Consider the following 15,498-nt stretch of genomic DNA (forward strand, 5'->3'; position numbering starts at 1 on the left):
ACAGATATTCTTTTCTCTCTGTGCCGCAAGTATCACACAGAACACGTAATCATGTTCATATAAAGGGACAAAACCTACTTCAAAAGTCCTTATCTGCTTCATTTTCCATTATTAAAGATCAGAAATGATGAAGTGGACTCTAAACGGTATATATTCTGGGCCCTATACGGCTCCATTATTAAACTTATGGAAACAGCATCATCAGAACTGTATGTCCTGCGTCATCGCCATTAGGTTATGTACATAAAAGTGTGGTATAATATGTTTTATCAGAACTTATTTTCATTGCAGACGTGCTGCCGAAAAGCGTAAGAAATAGACTTATCAAAAGCTTAAATCAAATATCAGTATCACAGCAAGGATAAAATACAAGGTACTTTTTAACAGCAAACTTATAACAGAATTAATTGATATTGAAGTACACAGACAGACTAGGAAAAGTAGGAAAAGTACACATGTACACATAAATATATATATTTTCCACAGTGGGGTCCATAAAACTCGTAAAAGTACTGTAAACTGCTTTGTTAGTGCAGTATAAATATGCAGCAGCGGTATCAACATGCGGGAAATTCAATATCTGTTCTGTTTTTCATTCATCTGTTATTTGAAGTATTTATTTTTAAATGAGCCGCCATGTTTGTTTGGACCTTGAACAGACCATGCGTTTCTCTGATTGGTTTAGCTGCCTGTCAGTCACGCCCATCGGAAAACATCAGCTGTTCTGAGATCGTCGCAAGCAAAGGGCGGGGCAACTAGAACAAATATATTTTCATTCATTATTATTATCATATATTAGTTATAGCCAAATGTTTTGAAGTTGTGTGTGATATAATCACACACAACTTCAAAACATTTGGCTATTTGCCATTCCACTGATTGAAAACAAAACACCAAAATGTACTTTCAATCTAAATATTTTGTTCATGAAAATTCTAAATGATTCCAATGTGTTTTTTGTTACTATTGTAAAACATATGCAATTTATTTTTCTTTTCTTTCCTTATTAATATGTTATGTGCGTATTTGTCAAGGAGGGCGGTATCTAACAATAACCATGATATCTCTTCAGTCATGTCAACTCACAATGTAAATGATACAAGGTTATGGTATATTAACTTTAAATGTGTGTGTTTTAATGCCAGATGCCCTGCCTGACACAGCCTTTTATGGGAGCATGTCACGGCTAAATCTAACGACAGCGTGGATTATGACGCTCTGAATGAACGGCTTGTTGGGCGCATCACTGTCATCATGAGTGAGTGAAGTCAAGTGGACGGTCCAGAGATACAGCGGCCCAACTACAGCCCAACTACAGCCCAACTACAGCCCAACTACAACCAAACTACAGCCCAACTACAACCCAGCTACAACCCAACTAAAGCCCAACTACAACCCAACTACAGCCCAACTACAGCCCAACTACAGTCCAACTACAGTCCAACTACAGCCCAACTACAGCCCAACTACAACCCAACTACAACCCAACTACAGCCCAAATACAGCCCAACTACAGCCCAACTGCAGCCCAACTACAACCCAATTACAGCCCAACTACAGCCCAACTACAGCCCAACCACAGCCCAACTACAACCCAACTACAGTCCAACTACAGTCCAACTACAGCCCAACTACAGCCCAACTACAGCCCAACTACAGCCCAACTACAACCCAACTACAACCCAACTAAAGTCCAACTACAGCCCAACTACAGCCCAACTACAACCCAACTACAGCCCAACTACAACCCAACTACAGCCCAACTAAAGCCCAACTACAACCCAACTACAGCCCAACTACAGCCCAACTACAGTCCAACTACAGTCCAACTACAGCCCAATTACAGCCCAACTACAACCCAACTACAACCCAACTACAGCCCAACTACAGCCCAACTACAGCCCAACTGCAGCCCAACTACAACCCAACTAAAGTCCAACTACAGCCCAACTACAGCCCAACTACAACCCAACTACATCCCAACTACAACCCAATTACAGCCCAACTACAGCCCAACTACAGCCCAACCACAGCCCAACTACAACCCACTACAACCCAACTACAACCCAACTACAGCCCAACTACAGCCCAACTACAACCCAACTAAAGTCCAACTACAGCCCAACTACAGCCCAACTACAACCCAACTACAGCCCAACTACAGTCCAACTACAGCCCAACTACAGCCCAACTACAACCCAACTACAGCCCAACTACAACCCAATTACAGCCCAACTACAGCCCAACTACATCCCAACTACAACCCAACTACAGCCCAACTACAGCCCACCTACAGCCCAACTACAACCCAACTGCAGCCCAACTGCAACCCAACTACAGCCCAACTACAGCCCAACTGCAACCCAACTGCAACCCAACTACAGCCCAACTACAGCCCAACTACAACCCAACTACAGCCCAACTACAGCCCAATTACAACCCAGCTACAACCCAATTACAGCCCAACTACAACCCAACTACAGCCCAACTACAGCCCAACTACAACCCAACTACAGCCCAACTACAGCCCAACTACAACCCAACTACAGCCCAACTACAACCCAACTACAGCCCAACTACAGCCCAACTACAGCCCAACTACAACCCAACTACAGCCCAACTACAACCCAACTACAGCCCAACTACAGCCCAACTACAGCCCAACTACAGCCCAACTACAGCCCAACTACAACCCAACTACAGCGGCACACGTCAGCAAGCTCCAGGCCTCAAGTACATCTTGAAAAGGATGAATGAAAAATAGAAAATGAAGTGAGTGAAAGCTTCGATGGCGACAGGAGGCAAGCTCAAGTCACAAATTAGATGTCCATTTGTTGATACAAATACACTCTTTTTATTTCCATTGGCTGGTCTTTATGGTGCGTTCATGTGGTCCTCGGAAACGCTCGTACCATCGGGAAAGGACTTCGAGAACTCTGGTCAAAAACAGCTGATTGGTCAATTTAGGTGAATCATTTGAACTCTTTGACAAAATGCTACATTTGGGGTTCACTGTCAGTCGGACATATTATTAGAGCAACAGATTTGCACAAGAATCACTCAACACAACACACAATTGTGGTGATCGTAATAAAATGAACGTTAAAGTCAAAATCGCTGAAGTCAAAATGGTTGGATGTTTTTCCAAAACAAATGTTAAACGTTCATTTACAGTAGAACTTAAATAAGAGGTTTCTGAGCCTTGTGTTAAGGAAATTAGGCTATTTGAAGTGTCCTTTATCTCCCCCATACCATTAGCAAACAAGCTAGCTAAGGTCAAGTCATGGCCATTTTGCCATATTAATAGCTCCATGGACAAAAATGAGGCCAAAAAAGCATTGTCATCTGTAACAATGTCAAATATCTGTCTACCTTATTTTATTAGTAAATTCTTAATTTATGCATGCCATATTTGACTTGACTTCCTATGTTTCAATGACAAAGGCAATAAACCTTTTCTTCTTCTGAATTCTGCCACGTCGTAATCTCAAGGAAATGTTTGAAATGAAAGAACGTCGGTGCATAACCTCGAGCAGCTGTAACGACCTCCAGATCTACTCATACAACACGTGACAACACAGGCTTGTACCTGGGGCCGCCTGATGGTCAAACGGTGAATGGTTGTCGCACTTTTCATAATGAAGTGTCACTAAAAGCTACTGTCTTAACCTCGCAAGTTTAGCCGGGCGTGATTGACCATAGCAAATCAGAGAAACACACTGTCCGTCCATGTCTGAGAAAAACACAAATAAAAAGGCCTTATAACTTGGCCCTTTGGCACATCTCCAGCGTTCACGTGCACGTTTTTGTTGCTGCAAATATGAACATGTAAATAATGAGTCTGATGGGAATAATGAATGGGGGAAATGCACGTGCGGCGCAGCAGGGCGAGCGGCGTCATCGAGTCTCTTTCACACCTCGACCCTCATTTACAGCTGCACCGCACCAGATGAGACCCACAGTCGAGTCCACCGAGAGACACCGCCAGCACTGGACTGACCGCTTCGGCTTCTCAGATAAAAGCACGTCACGTTGAGCAGGTCCAAAACCACGCCCGACCGATGACTGGACCAGGGCGTGAATTGGCTCAAAAAACACTGTCTATTTTTTTCTGAAAACGCCAGACGAAAAACAAATATTCAAACTGACGCCATTTCTGAACCCCTCAGAGTGCAAACAAGCGGCCGGGCTCTTTGTGAAGCTGACACTCCGTCGTTTTGGCTTCTCGTGCCTGATTTATTCTCATTATTAACAGTCACAAGCTGCGCACAAGAATATCCGAGTTTAAATGAATCTGGAGGGATGGTTCTGATTGACATGGGTTAGGGCAAATGTTGGGTCTCGTTCCCGTGGAGCCGTCGTTGCTTGGCCTGTTCTGACTTGTTCCCCGGTATGACATTAAACGTATCCATCCCCACGGCAACAGGCAGTTTCAGATTCGTGGAGCAATAAGAAGATTTTGTAAGGGATTTTCCTCGGCAGTAAAAACGTCTGTAATCGAATAAATGCAAGATTTACACGTTTAATGTCGTACTTTCAAGGCAACGCAATGGCATATCCACGGAGAAATGTTACAGAGTGCACCTTTAAAGAGGAAACGAAAATGGGAAAGGACTAAGCCAGGGATGAAACCATGTCATGGCAATTAAATTAAGTCTGGCATTAGCGTAAATCTGAACAACAACCCAGCGGAATATTGTACAAACACGCCGAGACACGCCAACCCGTCCGACCGTCCTCCGTCCTCCGCTCGCCCGCGCACACTCGTATCGAGAGGCTATTCCGAGGTGTGAGGACAAACTATTGGGTAAAAATTACACCGAGTCACACCAGGGCGAGCGCGTGAAAATGTGTTTTGTCGGAAATAGCGCGTTTCCCGCGGCGTATATGAAGTCCCACACCTCAGCAATTGCATTTTTTTTGGTACCTATTCTGTCCAGAGAGTCACACAAACTGGGCCACGGGGCGTTGTGTCAATATCCCAAACAAATCAATCCGTAAAAATCATGCGAGTTGGAAATGGTATAGGCTCTGGGCAGGTGATAAAAGCGTGTTGAACATAGACGGTTGATGCTGGGTAAGAGAACAGAAAAAGGGAAAGTTTTTTTTAATATGAATGTTGAATGTTCCTAAAGAAGACAGAGACTATAACAGCTTTATTTGGGGGTTTTCTGTATTTAACCACTGAACAATTTTGGATAAAAATGTTACGCGGGTTATTGTGATTGTGATTAGATTTGCAATGTATGTTTAAAAAGTAGCATTATGTTCAAAGTGCACGTCGTAAACAACTCCAGGAGCTTTAATACTTGAGAGAAGACTGTAATAAGTAAGATAAACTGATTCAAAACATGTTTGCAGAGGCCTAAACTACTCGTAGAACAAAAAAGACAGGATAGTTTGTTCTTCTTAGAGGAAAGCTAAAGAACTGGAATTTGCTAATTGCGTCAAACCAAATGTCAATGCAACAAGTACTCAGTTTTCCTCTAATGTGTGGGTTAGTGTTTTTATTGTTGAAAAAAATAGGCTATATGACATTTTTTAACCCTACACGTGACCCAGAATCTAAATATTTGTAATAATCTAGTGTAATAGCCTAAAAAGCAGAGGCAGTACTCAAACATGCATGAATCAATTGGAATACAAGTTAATAATGTTGTTGTTGTTGTTGTTGTTTTATGGCGGTTGGCATCCGAGTGTTGCATTACCGCCAGACTTTATTCCTCAGACGTTTCGTAGTCCTCAGACTCTGAGACTCTAACAGTGTGAACAAGTTAATAATAATGAGGGGACACTCTTTTAACACGGTCAAAGCTCATAAAAGTCAATTTGATTCATAAACATTCCATATCCACTTGGAATAACAAGCGTCCTCTATTATGTCACTTTAAAGCTTAAAACACGGACAAGTAAAGGTTACTTGAAAAAAACTGGGAGACAAAATGCACATAAATTAGATTACCTTGCAAATAATAAGATGATTTACAGAATAAAACCAAGTTAATTAGTAAATCCCATTAACTCTAACTTATTCACAATCACAATCATCTCACTCACTATAGATAAATAAGTTATTGACTTGGTTTACTCAAGTTCTGCTGATGTGCATTTTGTTTCCCAGGATTCATGTTGTATCTGTTTTTAAAGTAACACTTATTTGTTTGGGTTTGCAGTGTAAGAAAACATCTTCAGTTTAATTTGACATTAAGTAGTAGTAGTAGTAGTAGTAGTAGTAGTAGTAGTAGTAGTAGGAGTAGTAGTAGGAGTAGTAGGAGTAGTAGTAGTAGTAGTAGGAGTAGTAGGAGTAGGAGTAGTAGTAGGAGTAGGAGTAGTAGTAGGAGTAGTAGTAGTAGGAGTAGTAGTAGGAGTAGTAGGAGTAGTAGTAGGAGTAGTAGTAGGAGTAGGAGTAGGAGTAGTAGTAGGAGTAGTAGTAGTAGTAGTAGTAGTAGTAGTAGGAGGAGTAGTAGTAGGAGTAGTAGTAGTAGGAGTAGTAGTAGTAGTAGTAGGAGTAGGAGTAGTAGTAGTAGGAGAAGTAGTAGTAGTAGTAGGAGTAGTAGTAGTAGTAGTAGTAGTAGTAGTAGTAGGAGTAGGAGTAGTAGTAGTAGTAGGAGTAGGAGTAGGAGTAGTAGTAGGAGTAGTAGTAGTAGTAGTAGTAGTAGTAGTAGGAGGAGTAGTAGTAGGAGTAGTAGTAGTAGGAGTAGGAGTAGTAGTAGTAGTAGTAGTAGTAGTAGTAGTACGAGTAGTAGTAGTAGTAGTAGTAGTAGTAGTAGTAGTAGTAGTAGGAGTAGGAGTAGGAGTAGTAGTAGTAGGAGAAGTAGTAGTAGTAGTAGGAGTAGTAGTAGTAGTAGTAGTAGTAGTAGTAGTACGAGTAGTAGTAGTAGTAGTAGTAGGAGTAGGAGTAGGAGTAGTAGTAGGAGTAGTAGTAGTAGTAGTAGTAGTAGTAGTAGGAGGAGTAGTAGTAGGAGTAGTAGTAGTAGGAGTAGTAGTAGTAGTAGTAGGAGTAGGAGTAGTAGTAGTAGGAGAAGTAGTAGTAGTAGTAGGAGTAGTAGTAGTAGTAGTAGTAGTAGGAGTAGGAGTAGTAGTAGTAGTAGGAGTAGTAGTAGTAGTAGGAGTAGTAGTAGGAGTAGGAGTAGGAGTAGTAGTAGTAGTAGTAGTAGTAGGAGTAGTAGTAGGAGTAGGAGTAGTAGTAGTAGTAGTAGGAGTAGGAGTAGGAGTAGGAGTAGTAGTAGTAGTAGTAGTAGTAGTAGTAGTAGTAGGAGTAGGAGTAGGAGTAGTAGTAGTAGTAGTAGTAGTAGTAGTAGTAGTAGTAGTAGTAGTAGTAGGAGTAGTAGTAGTAGTAGTAGGAGTAGTAGTAGTAGGAGTAGGAGTAGGAGTAGTAGTAGTAGGAGTAGTAGGAGTAGTAGTAGTAGTAGGAGTAGGAGTAGTAGTAGTAGTAGTAGTAGTAGTAGTAGTAGTAGGAGTAGGAGTAGTAGTAGTAGGAGTAGTAGGAGTAGTAGTAGTAGTAGGAGTAGGAGTAGTAGTAGTAGTAGGAGTAGTAGTAGTAGGAGTAGTAGGAGTAGTAGTAGTAGTAGGAGTAGGAGTAGTAGTAGTAGTAGTAGGAGTAGTAGGAGTAGTAGTAGTAGTAGGAGTAGGAGTAGTAGTAGTAGTAGGAGTAGTAGTAGTAGTAGGAGTAGTAGGAGTAGGAGTAGTAGTAGTAGTAGGAGTAGTAGTAGTAGTAGGAGTAGTAGGAGTAGGAGTAGGAGTAGTAGTAGTAGTAGGAGTAGTAGGAGTAGTAGTAGTAGTAGGAGTAGGAGTAGTAGTAGTAGTAGGAGTAGTAGTAGTAGTAGGAGTAGTAGGAGTAGGAGTAGTAGTAGTAGTAGGAGTAGTAGTAGTAGTAGGAGTAGTAGTTGAGAGAGTAGTTGAGAGAGTAGTAGAGAGAGAGCATATTAAGTAGTTTAGGTTTACAATGTGTGTTTTGGTTTTCAAGTATCCAATCAGAAAGCAGAATGAGCTCTTTGTTCTACAACTAAAGTCAATTTGCAATGAACTTAAAAGTTGTTACTAACATTCGTCCTCTTAGAACGATAAGGTTCTGTCTGACTTTTTCATAATGTAGTTATGAAACTTCAGAAACTTAGGCCCATATTTAAATAAGACAATCACAATCCACTGCTTTGGAATGTTGATAATAATAATAATAACTTTTATTTATAAGATATTCCTTTATTGTCCCACATGGGGAAATTTCATTGGTGCAACGCAGGTAGATACAGAGGTAGATACAGAAGAACAGATCACTTATAGGAAGTCTGAAAAACACTTTCACTAGAAGATCTCCTATAAATAAATAAAAACTCCCATAGACAAATAAATAAATACCATTGCATGTGATCCCGACAGTAATTGCACATGAATGTGTCACGACAGCACATAGATTGCACATGAATTTCACATGAATTGCACATGAATTCCAACAGCAATTGCACATATGACAGAATTGCACATCAGTATTAGGTTAGGTCAGTATTGCGACGGGATAACGTGACGATCTCCGGGTAAGACGACTGTTCTCCGCAGTTTCATGAGTTCCTCCTTTGTGGAAACGCGGTACGGCGCCGGCCGGGGGGCGGGGCCGGAGCCGGGGGGCGGGGCCGGAGCCGGGGGGCGGGGCCGGAGCCGGGGGGCGGGGCCGGGGCCGGGGGGCTCAGAGCCAAGGCACATCGCAACGACACGACGAAAACACTCAATCCAGCCGAATAAAGTCAAAACAAGTTAATTTAAAGCGATTCCAGTGCGTGTCCCGATCGTTCGTGAAGTTCCTCTTTCATATAAACGTGTATATAAACGTGTACCGACAACACGCCGTACTTTAGCGCGGCCGGAGGGCGCGGGGGGCGGAGCTAGCTCACATCACAACAACACGACGAACGCAACGAAAAACGCTCAAATCCAGCCGAAAAAGTCAAAAACAGTTGAATTAAAAAAACTATTCCAGCGCGTGTCCCTATCGTACAGTAAAATAGAAAAAATATACTAACTATATTTACAAAATATAGGAGATAAAGCACAATAAGTGTGAGAAAGAAGAGAGAGCGTTTACGCCGGGCTGCCAGCTGTACCAGCGCCTTATGACGATGGCGTTTCTAGTGTGAGTGCATCTGTGTAATCCTTGTCTGGTTGTGTCCTGTTTGGTGTTGGCGACATCTAGTGGCTGTGTTGTAAACTGCACTTATGGTTCAAGGTTATATAGCGCTTTTCAGTGACCCAAAGATGCTGAACATATATATATAAAAAAAAGGGGGGGGGGGGGGTATTTACAGACAGGGGGGGACAACACGTACAATACACAATAATATACAGATAAAAAAATGTTGATGCTGTTCCATTATTTTTTGTATAAAAAGTTCATTTCAGACTGAAGTTCAGATGAATCTTTATGTTCGTAAATGTAATTTGAGACAGTATGAATAAAAGACAAGGTCAAATACAATGTTTTAATCGTACTTTCAACATGTGTTGTGCCAGTTAGCTGTTAGCTTGCTAACTAACAAAAGAAGAGTATTCTAAGTCTGGGATTCAAAAAGCTGATTCTGAGAGTTCTTTCTGGATTAATTCTGGAACATTAACAGTTGATAATATGGAAAAGTCCTGTTATTATTATTAACTGTTATTAAAAATCTCTTCTATTTGCTAGCCTAATATTGGTATCATACTGTATAGGGTATGCTTAATGATTTAAAATATACAAGTTAAATATTGTCAAAATGTCTCAAATGTGACTTAAATATGCACGATACTCACTAAAACATGTGTTTGATTAAAATAAGTGGACTTGCTTGTTTTTAGCATATTTTGTAGATAGACGCTTACAATTTCAAATGAATGTTGCGTTTTCAGAATTATACGCTTCCCAAAACATCCATCTGTGAAATCCCTTTACTTATGTATCAAATAAATGTATTCCCTCCTTTATATCTTCTATTCAAATGTTAAAAACTTTAAACCTAAACATCTCAGAACTTCCCTGAACGCAGATAAAACCTTATCAGTCGAAGGGGACAAAGTGATAAGCTACGAGCTAAATATAGAAATGTTTTTAAAGGGTAAACCAATAAAACTGTGTAACTCAATGCACAGCAGCAAATCTAGTGTGAGTGCATCTGTGTAATCCTTGTCTGGTTGTGTCCTGTTTGGTGTTGGCGACATCTAGTGGCTGTGTTGTAAACTGCACTTATGGTTCAAGGTTATGAAAAGTGTTGGTAACAATATTTTCACCAAAAACACTTGTGTCTTTTAGTAAATAGACAGAATTTGGAAGAAGTGGTGGTTGTGACACAGCCTTGCATGGTCATTTTCAGGGACTGTGGTGGTATTCTGTGAAAATCATTCAGACTTCCTTGATTATGCTCATTTTCAAAGACACTAAAGTACAAGTACATGTTCCAACCCCAAAAAGCCTGTTACGAAACCACATGGTGTCAATGCAAGTGTAAACAAACTAAAGTAGCGTGTTCATATGTGTGTAAGTCATATTACGTTCTAAATCATCTTAATAGACGATAGTATGAAATCCACGTCAGATTCCTCAGACTCAGAGCGATTCACATACACTGCCCTTATGATCGGAGAAGGTGAGTGCATTATACATCTGTCCTCACTGAGCATGTGTGTGAGTAACTCAAATTGTGTTGTGAGTGAGGGGGCTGAGCTGGGCCGGAGCCTGTTGCTATGACGACCGCAGTTAGCTGTGTGTGAGGGAGCCGTGATGAGACATACAGTGCATGTTGTACTTGTACACAAAGTGTAACGCTGTGGTCACACATGTCCTGTCCCACACCCTGACCATCCTCACACACAGAAGCTGTCTGACCACTGCACCCGCCTGACATCACCCTGTGACATCATCAGCTCATCAGCATTCAGGCAGCACCCGCTTCAGCAGCCTGCTTCTGAGCATGCTCAGAGTGCAGCTCCCAGGCCGCATGACGATGCTATCACTAACACACGTAACCAATACCAACAGCACAGGCAGAGGGCAGCGGTGGCTGAGATGACCACTACACTGCCCCCTGTGTAGGTCTACAGTTCTATAGTTCTACAGTTCTACAGTTTTACAGTTCTACAGTTCTACAAGTCCAGAGTTCTACAGGTCCAGAGTTCTACAGGTCTACATTTCTACAGTTCTACAGTTTTACAGTTCTGCAGTTCTACAGGTCCAGAGTTCTACAGGTCTACAGGTCTACAGGTCTACAGGTCCAGAGTTCTACAGTTCTACAGGTCCTGAGTTCCACAGGTCCAGAGTTCTAAAGGTCTACAGGTCTACAGGTCCAGAGTTCTACAGTTCTACAGGTCCTGAGTTCCACAGGTCTACAGTTCTACAGGTCTACAGTTCTACAGGTCTACAGTTCTACAGGTCCAGAGTTCTACAGGTCCAGAGTTCTACAGGTCCAGAGTTCTACAGGTCTACAGGTCCAGAGTTCTACAGGTCTACAGTTCTACAGTTCTACAGGTCCAGAGTTCTACAGGTCCAGAGTTCTACAGGTCTACAGGTCCAGAGTTCTACAGGTCTACAGGTCCAGAGTTCTACAGGTCTACAGGTCCAGAGTTCTACAGGTCTACAGTTCTACAGTTCTACAGGTCCAGAGTTCTATAGTTCTACAGTTCAACAGTTCTACAGGTCTACAGGTCCAGAGTTCTACAGGTCTACGGTTCTACAGGTCCAGAGTTCTACAGTTCTACAGTTCCACAGGTCTACAGTTCTACAGTTCTACAGGTCCAGAGTTCTACAGTTCTACAATTCCACATGTCTACAGTTCTACAGGTCCAGAGTTCTACGGGTCTACAGTTCAACAGGTCCAGAGGTCTACAGTTCTACAGTTCTACAGTTCCACAGGTCTACAGTTCTACAGTTCTACGGTTCAACAGTTCTACAGTTCCACAGGTCTACAGTTCTACAGGTCCAGAGTTCTACAGTTCTACAGTTCCACGGTTCAACAGTTCAACAGTTCTACAGTTCTACGGTTCAACAGTTCTACAGTTCTACAGTTCTACGGTTCAACAGTTCTACAGTTCTACAGTTCTACAGTTCTACAGTTCCACAGTTCTACAGTTCTACAGTTCTACGGTTCAACAGTTCTACAGTTCCACAGGTCTACAGTTCTACAGGTCCAGAGTTCTACAGTTCTACAGTTCCACGGTTCAACAGTTCTACAGTTCCAGGGTTCCACAGTTCTACAGTTCTACAGTTCTACGGTTCAACAGTTCTACAGTTCTACAGTTCTACAGTTCTACAGTTCTACGGTTCAACAGTTCTACAGTTCTACAGTTCTACAGTTCCACAGTTCTACAGTTCTACAGTTCTACGGTTCAACAGTTCTACAGTTCCACAGGTCTACAGTTCTACAGGTCCAGAGTTCTACAGCTCTACAGTTCTACGGTTCAACAGTTCTACAGTTCTACAGTTCCACGGTTCCACAGTTCTACAGTTCTACAGTTCTACAGTTCTACAGTTCTACAGTTCTACGGTTCAACAGTTCTACAGTTCTACAGTTCTACAGTTCTACAGTTCTACGGTTCAACAGTTCTACAGTTCTACAGTTCTACAGTTCTACAGTTCTACAGTTCTACAGTTCTACGGTTCAACAGTTCTACAGTTCAGCTCAGAGATCATGGCTTTATCATCTGTGTCGTACCAAACAGGTCAATCACATGCTGTCTAAGCACTATTTACCCACATGAGTCTGTGAGTCACAGTTTACAAATGATCCAAACCAGGAGATGCCTTCATTCAAAGAAATCAAAACTATAATAATAATAATAACAATTAAGAAAACATAATAAAAATAATAATGATAATCCGGCCTATTCAGCCTGGCTGTTCTGTGGAAGGTCTGTTTGCATTTGACCTGTTACTCAACGTAAAACACCATGCACAATTTACACATCATATATTATTAAAGAATCTGGTGCTTCAACTACAACAACTGTCAATGAAGCTGCTAAACAAAAATAGAACTAAAGCAAAAAACACTATTCCAAGTAGTTTTGAACATGGTACAATCAGGTCCAAGCACAGCTGCAAACATCCTTATCACAAGCTCTAGTTCATATTTGCACCTGTAATGGCAAAAACTAAGATAGAATTTGAAAATTAAAAAGCAAAGGGCCAGATTATATTTTTCCACAACACACCTTAGACAAACGGTCACCCATAGCTTTTTATGGCCATACACTTGAATTCATAATTTGCCTGGAATAGATTTAAAAGAAAGTGTGCATTAAATCATTTAATAGGCCTAGATTACACAGAGAAACTACCGTACATTTCCTTGAAGCAGGTCAAATAATCTTCTTCTCTCAAACAATGAAAAGCTATTCATATAATGTCATTATTTTATGTCAACCCAATACAAACAATAAAAATGTACAATAATATAACAAAATATAGCGCTGTTTGTTGGACACTCAAAGACACGCAAAGAAAATACAAACAACGACATTAAAGAACATCCATGAAAGGTAAGCTTTTGATGAGCAATCTTTTTTTTTTTAATGGAACATGTCAAAATAGGGTCAGAATTTCCTTTTTTCAGTAGTTCAGAGTAGTTCGCTTGTGATTCGCACAGAAACAATGGCGCAGACCACTGCCACCAACAGAAGAACTGTATTAACGCGTTTGCAGCGCGGACCCGGAGCGTGTGGTGAACTTTACGACTGTCCTACCTTGTTGGAGGCCATCTCGCTGACCGAGTGCCGGGTCTGCAGCGTCTCCAGCTGGTCCAGACACCAGTCCAGCTCCTCCAGCGTCTCTGTGGCCAGCTTCTGGTAGGCCTCCTCTGTGGGAGCAAGACAGGAGGGCAGCGGGTCAGTCAGGGCCCTCTTCAGCGGGCTAGAGGACACTCTGGCTTTGGGCTCTCCTCCCCGTCCCCCGCCACCACCACCACCTCCGACCTCTACCATGGCCAAGCTGGGGTACCCCGAGTACACGCATGGGTGACTCTTCATAGTGGATACCCCAGCCAGGTGAATGAGTTTTTTACTCTCCTACTCCTCGCGGAAAAAGTATGTTTAGTCCCGGTCGGTTCGAGAAGATTTAGAGGTCAAAAGTCAGTGTACATTTACAAAAAATGTAATGTCATTTCACATTTGGATGCATCGAAGCGTCAGAGCTTATCTTCCTGAAAAACAAAAAAATGGTTCCAACCGTCCAAAATATTGGTATTCAAAAGGTCTTGCAATGCATTCAAGAAGACAAGAAATCCATAAAGTTCATTCACAAATGTTGGGCAAATGTTATAAGCTTCCATTGTAATTCAAACATTTTCTCTCCAAAAATACGTAAAGCCAATTGTTGGATTATTAGGGTGGTAGGCTTGGATTCTAGGATTTCAAAAGGTTTAAAGGTTGTCAGTAAGTTCCATTGCGATGCCGGATGGATGTATTTCTGCCCCCAAACAAAAAAAAACAAAAAACCAAGGGTATATCCAAAGCTGGTAGGGCTCAGTACATTTCGAATGACAACATCGTGACAATCTTACTCAGACTCGGGCAGATCGAGGTATGGGAGGCTGCCACCGCGATGCCAGGTGTAATTCCAATCGTGTAGCAAGATGAAGAGAAGTCTATTTAGCAGGCCCATGCTGCTGCTTTGGGTACAGATGGACTTGACAGGAGACGAGTAACCAAATCTGCTCTCAGGAACGAGCCGCGCGCCCAGAAACGCGATCCTGCCTCATCTCGATGCCGACGAGTGGGGGAAACGAAAAAACCCGAGATACCTCACGGCGAGCTTAACGTTCACACGCGTTCACCCCTCTGCTAACCACAACACATCATGCACTGGACCCCCCCCATCCCCATCCCCTCTGCTCTCCCCTCTCTCTGTTAGAGCAGCCACACAGTCCATAGATGGGAGATGGAGCGGTCTTAAGATTCAACTCCAAAGAGATCGCGGCGAGGGAAAACGTTACGGTGAAGGAGAATAGCCGAGGGAGGTACAGTCGATGTCGGCTCGGCGTGCCCGGTGGCCAAACATGCGGCTCTTCCTCTCCGAGCTGTTTCCAAAGCCAGAGAGGACTACTGCACCGTGGATGGGGGGGAAAGCGGCCGGCGACAAAACCCGGAGCAGAGTGAAAGGAGGAGGCGGAGTCAGAGCTGGGAGATTCCACTGTGCATGTAAATGTGGCCTGCATACAAATGGACAGCACAGCGAGGTAAACAAAGCCACGCTAGCAACAGCGAAGGCGGACGCTGATTTGGTGGCGAGCTGAATGTGACGGGTTTGGAAGATTTGACCGTTTCACTGGAAATGTTGTCCAATGTTTGTGGGTGATTTCATCGGAGAGCGAGGCTTGTATCGAAATAGATGTTTTAATGTTATTTATTTATTTATTTGTTTTTTCTGTCTCATTTAAATTTGTTTAATGCATGCATAGGCCAACTACAAAATTATTGAATATATTGATTATAGAAAAAACTGATCATGTGTGTACTGTGAGGAGTTATAGGACACAATATCCT

The 15,498-nt window shown here is 42.2% G+C and overlaps 1 protein-coding gene across 5 annotated transcripts in view; it reads right to left on the reverse strand.

Moving 5' to 3' along the window:
* Positions 1–15,498, reverse strand: part of pde4d (phosphodiesterase 4D, cAMP-specific) — a 323,831-nt gene that overhangs the window by 27,013 nt on the left and 281,320 nt on the right. For all 5 annotated transcript variants that reach the window (XM_072432614.1, XM_072432613.1, XM_072432616.1 and 2 more), the window contains exon 6: positions 13,702–13,814. In XM_072432614.1, coding sequence (XP_072288715.1) covers positions 13,702–13,814 — 113 coding nt within the window. The remainder of the gene's footprint in view (positions 1–13,701; positions 13,815–15,498) is intronic.

The sequence above is a fragment of the Eucyclogobius newberryi genome, unplaced genomic scaffold (assembly GCF_026437365.1).
Source record: "Eucyclogobius newberryi isolate DKJ021-1_F unplaced genomic scaffold, fEucNew1.0.hap1 SCAF_6, whole genome shotgun sequence".
Taxonomy (NCBI): Eukaryota; Metazoa; Chordata; class Actinopteri; order Gobiiformes; family Gobiidae; genus Eucyclogobius; species Eucyclogobius newberryi.